The sequence below is a fragment of the Coptis chinensis genome, chromosome 6, assembly GCF_015680905.1.
Source record: "Coptis chinensis isolate HL-2020 chromosome 6, ASM1568090v1, whole genome shotgun sequence".
Taxonomy (NCBI): Eukaryota; Viridiplantae; Streptophyta; class Magnoliopsida; order Ranunculales; family Ranunculaceae; genus Coptis; species Coptis chinensis.
Window position 1 is genome coordinate 16,328,469 of NC_141461.1, and position 12,004 is coordinate 16,340,472.

At 38.1% G+C, this 12,004-nt stretch overlaps 3 protein-coding genes and 1 pseudogene across 3 annotated transcripts; 2 read left to right on the top strand and 2 right to left on the bottom strand.

Moving 5' to 3' along the window:
• Positions 1-1,100: 1,100 nt before the first annotated feature.
• LOC147491761 (F-box protein SKIP23-like) lies at positions 1,101-4,776 on the top strand. Its single transcript, XM_086565669.1, has 2 exons — positions 1,101-2,463; positions 3,892-4,776. The coding sequence occupies exon 1, from the start codon at positions 1,279-1,281 to the stop codon at positions 2,446-2,448; it is 1,170 nt and encodes a 389-aa protein (XP_086421795.1). The 5' UTR covers positions 1,101-1,278; the 3' UTR covers positions 2,449-2,463; positions 3,892-4,776.
• On the top strand, positions 3,956-6,211 carry PSAK (photosystem I subunit K). Its single transcript, XM_086565670.1, has 3 exons — positions 3,956-5,270; positions 5,712-5,792; positions 5,889-6,211. Exons 1-3 carry the CDS (start codon positions 5,172-5,174, stop codon positions 6,114-6,116), a joined length of 408 nt encoding a protein of 135 aa, XP_086421796.1. The 5' UTR covers positions 3,956-5,171; the 3' UTR covers positions 6,117-6,211.
• A 281-nt stretch (positions 6,212-6,492) lies between these two features.
• LOC147491763 (secreted RxLR effector protein 161-like) lies at positions 6,493-7,059 on the bottom strand. Its single transcript, XM_086567325.1, has one exon. The coding sequence runs from the start codon at positions 7,057-7,059 to the stop codon at positions 6,493-6,495; it is 567 nt and encodes a 188-aa protein (XP_086423451.1).
• A 3,906-nt stretch (positions 7,060-10,965) lies between these two features.
• On the bottom strand, positions 10,966-11,795 carry LOC147491764 (uncharacterized; annotated as a pseudogene).
• Between the last annotated feature and the right edge of the window lie 209 nt (positions 11,796-12,004).

A 12,004-nucleotide genomic window follows, 5' to 3' on the forward strand; every position in this document is an offset into this window, starting at 1 on the left:
AGAGATGTCAGAGTTTTTATAATCCAAGAAAATCGCATGATTCTGTAATGTTCTAACCTCTGCCCAAGTTTTGCTAATCGGATCTAATTGAAGAACTTCGAAATCCACATTAGATATTTTCCTAACCAGCAATAGCTCCCCAGCTGATTCCACCAAAGAATAATCACAAGTGGAATAGGAATTAGCTTTTGTTCTGATTTCAGTAATCACTGGCGAAGGACCACTAACATCACAATCCAAAACGCGTCCATCATTATCAACTGCATAGAATTTCCCCTTGAAATACACAATATCTTCATAACGTTTTGAATATTCCGGAGGGACTACGTGAGCCCAATCAGTATTTTTTTTTTTTTGTTTGGTAAGCGTTTTGAATATTTTGATCTTTGATTCGAACCCTACGTGAGCCCAATCAGTATTACCCATATGATAAAACCCTAAAGAACCATCACGAAAAATACTCATAACTAACACTCATTATCAATCAAACTAGTAGGACAGGAAGATAAAACCGCTTTTTTTATGTACTTTTCTTGAATCTCCGGTGAATATAGCCACTTGACCCTATGTACTCGCCGCTCAAAACTTTGTATTTGGCTTCCGGTAATTGGACTCAAGGAGTAAACCATCGGAAAAGGGTTTACTATAGACAAGGATCCAAAAGTTTTTCCATAAACAGAAAGACAGTAAGTTTTGTTATCTTGAAGGTTTAGATATCGACATTGAGTATCGACCTTCTTGTCGAAAGGAAGCAAAAGCCAAAGTTGTGGAGGTAGGTTTTGTGGGTTTTTACTGAAACAAGTTTCCAGGACTTGCATACACATCGGAATCGAATTAAATCCACGAAGTTGTTCACCAATCTTTCTGTGACCGTTCTAATAAAAAGTTGGGAGGATTTGACCAATCAGTCATCTTATACTCTAAACTAGAAAAAATTGGTAAAGGAAAAAGACGAAGATTCCTTACCTCTTTGCTCTCCAAAATTCTACTTGGTCTTCAAGCAAACTCAATTACGTTCTTCGGGTGACTTAAAAGGGCCATGGGCTGTACGTATTGGCCAATGAAGCCCAACCAATTGGACGCAAAAAAAGCTCTGCGCTTAAAAATGTACCTGTAGTCCTGTACGGACAGCGGACAACAAGTAATGGACAATCTTGCACCAACAAGGCAAGCAAGACGAACCACTTCTCTTTCTTGTGTCCCTGTCGTCAAACTCTTCTGTATTATCCAAACCAACTTCCTTTTTTTCCATTTCTTAATCTTGTTTCTCTCAAACAAATGGCTGCACCTATGTCCCAACTTCCACCTGAATTACTTTTATCCATTGCTTCAAAACTTAAAATCTACAAAGACTACATTCGATTCCGTTCCACATGCGTAAACTTTCATTCTAATCTTCCATCTCGTCCACGCCACCTACCTTGTCAATTCCCTTGGCTTTTACTTCCATTAGGCCAAAATCGCGGTAGAATTCGCACATCCTTTAGTCTTTCAGACAACAAATTTTATCGCTTAGAGTTACCAGAAACGCGCCAAAGGCGGTGTTGTGGATCATCTAATGGATGGTTAGTATTACTAGACCAAACACCAAGTATTTATTTATTGAATATACTTACAAAAGAGCAATTTCAGCTTCCAGTTATAAGTACATTTCCGAATGTATTGGATTATGATGTTTATAAATTGGGTAAGGAGTACATTATTGAGAGAAGGCCAGGTGGGGGTAGATATACGCGAAACTTGAAAGATATGCGCAATTTGTTTATTAGGAAAATTGTGTTATCTACTAGCCCACTTAATGAGAAATGTATCGCTGTTGCAATTTTGAACGAAAGTGATGAATTGGCATTCTGTAAAGAGGAGAGTGATAGTTGGAGTATGATTGATGATGCGCGATTATATTCTGAGGATGTTGTGTATCACAATGGTATGTTTTATGCTGTTAGTAAGAAAGGGGGTGTTGCGGTTTTTGATCTTGGTGGAAATAAACCTGTAGTGAGTTTTATTTTTCCACCTGTAAAATGTGATGGTGATATACTTTATTTGGTGGTTTCGGATACTGGGGGGATTTTTCTGGTTACTAGGTATCTAAATTTTGTAAGTGATGTTGAGCCTGATTTAATCTATTCAACAGTTGGGTTTGATGTTTTTGAATTAGTTGCTAGTGACATGAATTGGGTTCCTGTGAAAAGCTTAGGCGATCGTATGTTTTTCTTGGGTGGGAATTCTTCTTTGTGTTTGTTGGCTTCTGATTTTCCAGGATGTAATGGGAATAGAATCTATTTCACTGATGAATACACTGAAGCTAATGATGGTGGTGCGCGGGCTGATCATGATGTAGGTGTGTTCATGTTAGAAGATGGTAGCCTCAAAATGTTTCCATGTTGGTCTAGCCATTCACGATCAATTCGCCCTCCACACATTTGGGTTACACCTAGTCCATGGTGACATCAGACCTTGATAGTAAGTGTAGTATCTGAGAATTTTGGATAATTATATAGTTGTTTAACATGTTGTAACTACTTCATTGTGACTGTTGGATGCAATTTCTTGTCTATATGTTTCTTTACATTTGCCTCATTGTATAATAGTAATTCGTATTTCACTGACTTGTTTTTCTTGGGGACATCGAGGAACACGTTATGAACCTTAGATTAGATCATTGAGTGACTTTTGGATAATAACACATGCATGTGTTATCTCATATGAGTGAAAACTATTTATAGAAGTATAAGTATAAGGATATCTTGTTCTAATGTGGTCCTACTAGTTAAAACATTAGTAATTCTGTTAAAAGAGCCCAATCAATAAATCAGAGTTTTAGGAGTTGAATTATGTAGTCATCTTGTTCAATTTATTCTTGTATGGATTGCTTTGTAAACATCTGCTAGCAGAACCCTCTCATAAGAAGCTTGGCAAGTGGCCAATGCAAATTATTGTTTTGTCTTATAATTTCAAGTTTTTTAGTGCATGTGCTGTGTACATAATGTATTTGAAAATGTTTCTGCAACTACCATTGTAACATAAGTAGAAAATTTAAACATCAGCATGTAACTAGTTCTGAAGTCACTTCTCAAAGCCAATGTTCATTCCCACTTAATAGTTGAGAAAAACCATAGTGTCATGTGTGTTTTTATGAAGACATTTTGGAAAATTTTCTTCCTGTCACAATCTTTGACCTGTATTTGTAGACTTCTAGTGGTCTTCATAAAAACTTAAGATATCTTGATTGTGCTCCGATTTAAATTTCTAAACTTAAGATATAGTTAGGATAAGGCCTTCCTTGTTCCTGCACCCAATTTTGTGTCAGCTCCCCAAAACATCTTCTAGTACTACTCGTGGGGGTTTGTCCTGACTGTCATAATATAATGGAGAATGATAAAGTAAAGATTAACTACAAAATAAAAGTAATGTGGTTCTCGTTATAGACTAATAGCAAGTCTTGGATGCTAATAACTCCTCTGGTTCTATAAGTTCTTGATTATATAATCTGTGAAACTGATATACGCACTTTTGTATCCATAGTAGTCCAATGTGAATGACGCGCACATTTATTATCACCGAAGAACAAGGTTGGACTGACTACTAGCCTGTTTAGCGGAAACCCTTGTTGAAAGATTTTGCGTTGTTTGAAGGCCTTAGACAAAACAGTTTATGAATGTGGTCACTAATACCTTCAAAACCAATAACGCTTCTCCTCAAAAGCAAAAACGCTTCTCCTCACCTGGTAGTTCCTCCCTATTCTCCTGTCTCTCTTTCTTGAGGCCTTCATAATGCTGGAGTATTGTTATTTTTGAACTGTTGGTAGTGCGTTCGGTAAAGAAAAATAACTTTGCATGCTTGACTATATGATCATATTATCTAATGGACTCTGTTTGAAACATGCTATAGGAGGTAAAGCCTAGTGCCCCAGTGACTGGGAAAAGCTATCTGTTTGCAACTGAAGAAGCGTAGAACAGAGGATAGTCTCTGATGGTCACGATAGGAGATGCTAAATCTATCAATTATATTTGGAGTAAACCCTACTCTGTGTTTCTCGTGTACATAGTTATACGTTCTTGGTGTAAATTATCATGTTCATTCACTTCATGGAGCAAGTGAAAAGACCTCTCTGCAATCAGCCTGCTCTGATAAATTGTAAATTTCTCAAATGTACATGTTGCTCGAAAGATGCAGAGCGGATGGTGAAGAATATTTGCACTGCCAATGTGTTTTCTCTGGAAATAATTGAGGCATGTACTTAAGTTTTATTGTCTGGATTGATTGGTCTTTTGCTCGTAGAATGTAGTGTTTAGGAGGGACTCTAACTAGTGATTGCATTATTCATTTATTGATGTACTGGATTCCACCTATGGGTCGAACAATGGAGATCATGCAGAGAATGATGGACGAGAGAGTATGTTTGGGGAGAAGTAAAGCGTGAGAGGAGAATCTGATTTCAGAAAGTTAAGTGTTACTGTAGGAAGGAGAAGCTGGTAATTTCTCGTACTGGGTGCTCATTTATTCCAACATTTTGGAGTTGGCCTGAGTGGCTTGGGTTTACTTGTTATAAACAGGGCACGTCCAGTATTTGGTGAACACTGAACAGGCATGTTTTTGTTTCCTTTGCTCTGTAAAAGTTTGGTAATCTTACGTTGGATTCATTTCTCCTCCATGGTCTCCAAACTTGAATTCTCATCAGGTGTTGTGAATTCATTTTAGCAGATGTATTTTACTGCAGCATGTAAATTTACAAAGTTTGGTTCAAGTAGTGTGAAAGAGCAATTTTTATTTGAAGCCCAAGCAATTTTGTTGTTTCCTAACAGAGAATTATCCATCAATAATTAAGAATGCTATGGGAAATTATTTTGTGCATGTTTGCGAAAGTTTTACCGCATATATATGCTCCAACAACAAAATTTCATTCCAGTTGACCATAACAGATCAAAGACTAAATTCTACACACCCAAACCTTATCCAATATATAAGCTGATACCAAATCAAAGGGCTCCATGTCAGCACCGGAATCTGCATATCCAACTTCTACTTTGATTGGAGATTTGGAGCCACAACTCTCCTATGTGGCTGTAGGTAGTGCACTTATAAACAACAGAGAGGTTATATCGTACTGCAAAAAATATACAAAAAGGGAATTGCAATTGCAGGGAAGACAATCTGATTGTTGATTAGAAATGGCAGCTCAACTCGCTTCTCAAGCCACAGTGATGACTTCTCTTCCCCAGTTCACTGGACTACGCGCGCGAGCATCAAATGCCCCTGTGGGTAGCCTGGTAAGCATCCGCCCATCTTTTATGTTTGACTAGGCTAGAAAGTAGAAACTTGTTATATAACAGAAATTTTCTCAGTTTACTTCTCATAGTCATAATATACTACTGATCTTACCTTGAGGCTTTAGTGAACTCGTAAATCTAAAATCTTATTATTCCATCATGTGTCGTGCCATACAACCCTAGTCCTGTCACTGACAACATGAATCCTATGTACCTCGCCTAACGAGAACTAAGGGGTAGTGACTTGAACCCAGGTGCAGAGTCTGATACGAAATGATGATACAATTAGTTATACCATATCCTCGCGTAGGACTTCATTAACTTGCAGATATTGGGTACAAACATCTTTAGACAATGGTAAAAGAATTGGAAAATTCGGTTACATTGTCCTTCCCATTGCTTCAGCAAGGTCGAATAATTTACGTACTTGTTAACGTGTAGGCAACAGTTCAACCTCTTAGGAGAAAGGGAAAGGGTGCTTTGGGCGTCCGTTGCAGCTTCATTGGCTCGTCAACAAACTTGGTATGGATTCAATCAGATTCTTATATTTCTTTCAATATGCTAATTAATGTTATGGATAGAGGAGAAGTTTAAGGAATGCTTCTGACTGATGAACAGATTATGATTACAACCACTTCCCTCATGTTATTTGCTGGAAGGTTTGGATTAGCTCCTTCAGCTAACAGGAAGGCTACAGCAGGTTTAAAGCTTGAGGTGAGGGATTCTGGCTTGCAGACTGGAGACCCAGCAGGTTTCACCCTTGCAGATACATTGGCATGTGGAACTGTAGGCCACATTATTGGTGTCGGGGTTGTCTTAGGCCTTAAGAACATTGGTGCAATATAAACATGTAAATCCCATGTTTAGTTCTCATTTGCCAACACAATTGTTTTCTGCCTCTACTTCATTCCCTTTGCCAATCTATCTATTTCTTCTTACTAGAGTGTTGTGCAATCTCTAACATCTACATTGCAATTATGAATTATAACTAGAATTAAGAGTAGATGGAAAAGATTGAATATATATTCAGTGATAGTTAGTTGTTACATTCAGAAAAGCTAATGTTTAAATAGGAGTGGCTGAGTACATAAATATGGAAAGATAGGTAAGAGAATTATACCTAAATCCTAGAGATAATATCTTACCATAATAACCTATATCTAGACTATGCCGATACATTCCCATAGTATTCAACACTCCCCCTTAAGGTGGAGCGTATATATCATATATGCCCAACTTGACAAGGGAATCGGCAAATGCTGTGTTCGAGAGAGCTTTTGTTAACATTACGGCAAGCTTGACCTTTAGTATTAACAAATGGCACTGTAATTTCCTTGTTCTCCAACTTCTCATAGATAAAGTTCCAGTCTATTTCCACATGCTTTGTTTGATCATGTTGTACTGGGTTTTCTGCAATCTCAATTGCAGACTGGTTATCACAAAACAACTTCATAGGCTCTCCAGAAGAGAAACCCAACTCCCCCATAAGCCTTTTTAACCAGAGTAATTCACAAATGCCTTTCACCATTGCTCGATACTCGGCCTCTGCATTGGACAAAGAAACAACCTTTTGTTTCTTGCTCTTCCAAGTAACAAGATTACCTCCAACAAAGGTAAAATAACCCGATGTTGATCTTCTATCTCCTTTGCCAGCCCAATCTGAGTCTGAGTACCCAAAAATATCTGTATTGCCATGTTTTAAAAACAAAAGACCCTGTCCTGGTGCTGACTTCAAATACCTCAAGATCCGAACAACTGCATCCATATGTTGCTTACCCGGATTGTGCATGAATCTGCTTACCACACTTACGGCATATGCAATATCAAGTCTACTATGGGACAAATAAATCAAGCGTCCAACTAACCTCTGGTATCGCCCTTTGTTAGCTGGAGTTTGGTCAGGACATTCCTCCAACCCGTGATTCTACTCCATAGGGGACTTGATTGGCTCACAGCCAAGCATTCCTGTCTCTTCTAGTAAGTCGAGCACATATTTACGTTGTGACAGAAAGATACCTTGGTTGGAACGGTTAACCTCAATACCTAAGAAGTACTTTAATCCACCCAAATCCTTCATGTCCAACTCAGAAGACAGACAAGCCTTCAATTTACTCATCTTTGTGAGATCATTCCCTGTCACTATCATATCATCCACATATATAATAAGAGCTGTAATTTTATCACCCACTTTCTTCAAAAACAAAGTGTGATATGCATCGCTCTGCAAGTACCTATACTTTTTCATAGCAAATCGAAATATACCAAACCAGGCTCGCGGAGACTGCTTCAAACCATATAAGGCTTTCTTCAATCTACACGCCATACTACCAAAATTATGAAGAGCATCATATCCTGGTGGTAATGACATATATACCTCTTCTTTTAGATCTCCATGAAGAAAAGCATTCTTTACATCATATTGCTGTAAATGACACTCAAGATTGGCAGCCAATGATAACAGAACTCGTATAGTATTGATTTTCGCCACAGGAGCAAAGGTTTCCGCATAATCAACATTATACGTTTGAGTAAACACTTGAGCTACAAGTCTTGCTTTGTACCTATCGATTGAACCATCTGGCTTTTGCTTTATGGTGTACACCCACCTACAACCAACAATTTTCTTCCCTTCTGGTAGTGATACTAGTTCCCATGTCTTATTCTTCTTCCATAGCTGCAGCCCATTTCGCATCCAACAATGCCTCACTTACTTTACTGGGAATATGCATTGTAGACATATTGTTGACAAAGACTTTAGAAGACTCTAATAGTCCATAATGAGCAATCGGATAGGTGGATTTGTTTACATGTTTCTGTATAGGTTCCAGTGAAAATTTCTCCACTGGTACTCCACGATTACTCCGTGGTGGTAGTTGATATCTGTCATCATCAATAGACTCAAAAATATTGTTAGTATTAATCATAGATTCTCTACTTACCTCAGAAATATCAGTTTGAGGAGGATTGGATATGGGAATGGTTGGTGATGAGAGAGAGGGTTCGTCAACAACATCAGTAACATCAACATCACTATTCCGGTTCGGCTCCACAATTTGTATTGATTCATATGCTATTGGAAGTATTTCCACTACCACGTTATCTGGAAACAATTTAATCCAATTCACTTCTTCAACACTGTTACTCTCCCCTGGAAGATGTGAATTTGATATGGAGGGAGCATAAAATAGCTCTTGTTTAGAAAATGTAACATCCATGGAAACATAAAATTTACGTGTAGTAGGATGATAACAACGGTATCCTTTCTGAAAAGGATGATAACCCATAAAGACACACTTCAAGGCATAGGGATCAAACTTAGTACGCAAATGTTTTTGTAAGTTTACAAATGCTACACATCCAAAAACACGAGGAGGAATAGTAAGATGAGAGGGAATAACCACATACGCTGCAAGTTTATCTAAAGGTGTTTGAAATTTCAGAACACTTGCAAGCACACGGTTGAGGAGATAAATAGCAGTAGTAATGGCTTTTTCCCACCAATGTGGCGTCATACTTGCACCTATCAGACTGGCACGCGTAATCTCAAGCAACTGTCTATTTTTCCTTTCGGCCACACCGTTTTGTTGTGGAGTATCAACACAAGTAGTCTCATGGAGAATGTCATGCTCCTTAAAATACCCCTGCAAATATTTGTTAACAAATTCTCCGCCATTATCAGACCGAAAGACTTGTAAGGAAGCCGAAAATTGTGTATTAATCATATTGTGAAAATTGAGAAAATGGTCATCTACGTCACTCTTATGTTTCATTAAATAAGGCCAAGTCATGCAGGTGCAATCATCAACAAATATAATAAACCATCGAAAACCCGAAGTAGTTGCAATTGGGGCTGGTCCCAAACATCTGAATGAACCAATGAGAAAGGGACAAATTTTTTACTATAACTAGGCGGATAATGAATACGGTGACTTTTTGCCAAAATGCAAGTTTCACATTGAAAATCTGAGGGTTTACATTTGGAAAATAAAGCTGGAAACAAATGTGCTAAATAGCCGAAAGAGACATGACCCAACCGTTGATGCCACAACCAAACTTGATCTTGTCCAACACTAGACGCACCTCTTGCAGATAGAGAACGACTTGCACCAACATCATCAACAGAGTACAAACCCTCTCTCTTAGTACCACGCCCAATTATCTCTCCGCTGCTGATATCCTGAAGAAGACAGAAGTTAGGGTAGATTAATACTAAACAATTTAATTGTGAAGTTAGTTGCGGTGCAGATAATAAATTACTAAAGAGGGCAGGAATCAACAAAGTGTGTTCCAATGATAAAGATGGAGTCAGATCAACTCGTCCCGCTCCAGTTACGGGATATGAAACACCATTAGCATTGGCAATAGAGGAACATTTAGGCAGGCAGTGATCACGTAAAATGGATGCATCTGTAGGAACCGTTATTTCATAATGACTATTTCTACAAACCGCGAACACCATGCGCACCGGAATTAATGGGTGTCCACGATTTGTGATTGGAAAACATACCTTTGAATACGATTTAGATAACTCTGAGAATCCAAGCTTTATCAAATCCGAAATCAACCCCTTGATCTTCTATTGTATTCCTTTAAAATAGATTGGACGTTGTGTGGACAACGATCTACCAACCCCCTTCTTTCTCTCAAGATCATAAATGAATTCAGATCTACTTTTCTTGCCTCTTTTTCAAAACCAGTGAATAGTTAATATGTTAATTTCGGCCAGAGAGAAAGAGTATTCTATTTATAGGCTACAACAGGGACCATAAGGAGAAATTAGGGTTGGGCCTCCTGACGGGATTGAGCTTCCCATATTCGCCCCGAACACACGGCCCAAGTCCGTCAACAAATAATTTATTTCACTAAAGGCCATTGTTGCACTACCGTCTTAATCCCAAATTACGTATCAGCGTTTATGGGCTCCATATTATATGCTCGTTGATCTCTTCGTGTTTAAGATATCGAATGTTCGTTGATTAAGTCAAGTTACTGACAACTACATTAATCAATTTCTTATGTCCTTGAGTAGTACCACTCAACCTCATTGTCATGTCGGAATAAATCCACCTGCAGGGTTTACATGACAATCTTTTTGAGCTCCTCAAGGGGACATCATCAACCCGACTTATTACGGGACACGGATTCCTTCTATAATCAACATCACACCTTACATACAATGTCATTACCCAATCCATCGAGTTTGATGATTCACAAATGAATCTCACTCATTGATGATTTAAAGCAATATACAATGTATGTAAGTGCCCGTTATTATATCCGGATTAGGAGGACAAACATCCATAATAACAGAGGCGTTTGTTCTCTTATATAGTCGGTATAAGGAGAAACAACCTCACTTGGCCCTGTTCAATACACACAAAGTGTACTAGTGTAATCTTATAGTCAAGATAGACTAATACTAGATTATACTACAACCGTACTAATGGTTTGCCCAAATCCATCTAGGTTGTGAACGATTATTTATACTTTATAAGGTACTGATGATATGATCTTTTGTGTGTTCACACCATATCATCTACAACATAAAATATTAGACACATGCATATAACTAATAATATATATAATATGCATAACATTTGCCCATATGATTCTCATTCAAAATATAAAGAATTGGAGTTAATATAAAAGTAATATTTTTAGTATATAATCCTATCAGCATCGAAAGTCATATGATTTATGGCACGGAATCAAGAATCCAGCCATGATCTCTTGTTGAATTAGTAGCAATTAATGGTTTACCGATATTACTTGACTGTTGTAGAAGAGTAGAGTCTACCACATAGTGAGAAGGTGCTATTCGGTCTGGCATCAAAATAGAGGCTGGTATCGAAGTGCACACAGCTGCTTTGCCTTTGCTTCTTGCCTTTAATCGTTCTTTATTATCATACCACCATTCCGGATACCCATTTTTCTTGAAACATGATTCCTCAAGGTGTTTGTCACTTCCGCAATGAGAACACCGTCCACCAATTGTCTTTGTAGGACTATGTTGAGAAAAAGAAGATGGAAAAAATTTCTTAGCCGCCATAGCAACTTGGGATATATCTCCTTGATTCAACATAGTATTCTGACGTTGCTCTTCATGTCGCACGATTGAGAAAGCGATTTTGGTACTAGGAAGTGGATCAATGCGAGAACTTCCTCTCAAATGGAATCATATATATCATCTAGATGAGCAAGAAACAAATAAACTCGTTCTTCTTCGATCTCTGCTGTCCGTACATTGATAACATCTATTTGCGTAAAAGGGATAGGTTTATGATGATCAAGTTCTTGCCAAATAAACTTCATATCTGAAAAATATGTTGATATCGGGCTCCCCGCCTGTTTTGTTGCCATAGCTTTACGAGATAAATCATAAAGTGTTGATTTATCAACACCTTCATAGAAAGTGCGAGAAACAGCATCCCAAACATATTTTGCAGTAGGTAGACGAATGAATAATAACATTACCTCCGCTTCCATAGAATTGATAAGCCATCCTTTCACAATAACATCATCCATAACCCATTTATCGTAAGTGGCAGCACCTATATCAGGTTTCGGAGTGGTACCGGTAAGATATCCCTTCTTGCCTCTGCCAACAATGAACATAGTCACAAATTGCGACCAGACATCAAAGTTAGGTTGGGCCTTTCAACTTGATCCCACCAGGAATTGACATCGGTTATGATGCCACCAACACATTCATCGTCGGCGGGACAACAAGAGCA

Excerpts from the sequence above, each read along its gene's own strand:
- LOC147491761 (XM_086565669.1), top strand. The coding sequence starts at position 1,279 with ATGGCTGCACCTATGTCCCAACTTCCACCTGAATTACTTTTATCCATT.
- LOC147491763 (XM_086567325.1), bottom strand. The coding sequence starts at position 7,059 with ATGCACAATCCGGGTAAGCAACATATGGATGCAGTTGTTCGGATCTTG.
- PSAK (XM_086565670.1), top strand. The coding sequence starts at position 5,172 with ATGGCAGCTCAACTCGCTTCTCAAGCCACAGTGATGACTTCTCTTCCC. Across the intron at positions 5,271-5,711 it reads ATGCCCCTGTGGGTAGCCTG|GCAACAGTTCAACCTCTTAG; the intron begins GTAAGCATCCGC and ends GTTAACGTGTAG. Across the intron at positions 5,793-5,888 it reads TTGGCTCGTCAACAAACTTG|ATTATGATTACAACCACTTC; the intron begins GTATGGATTCAA and ends ACTGATGAACAG.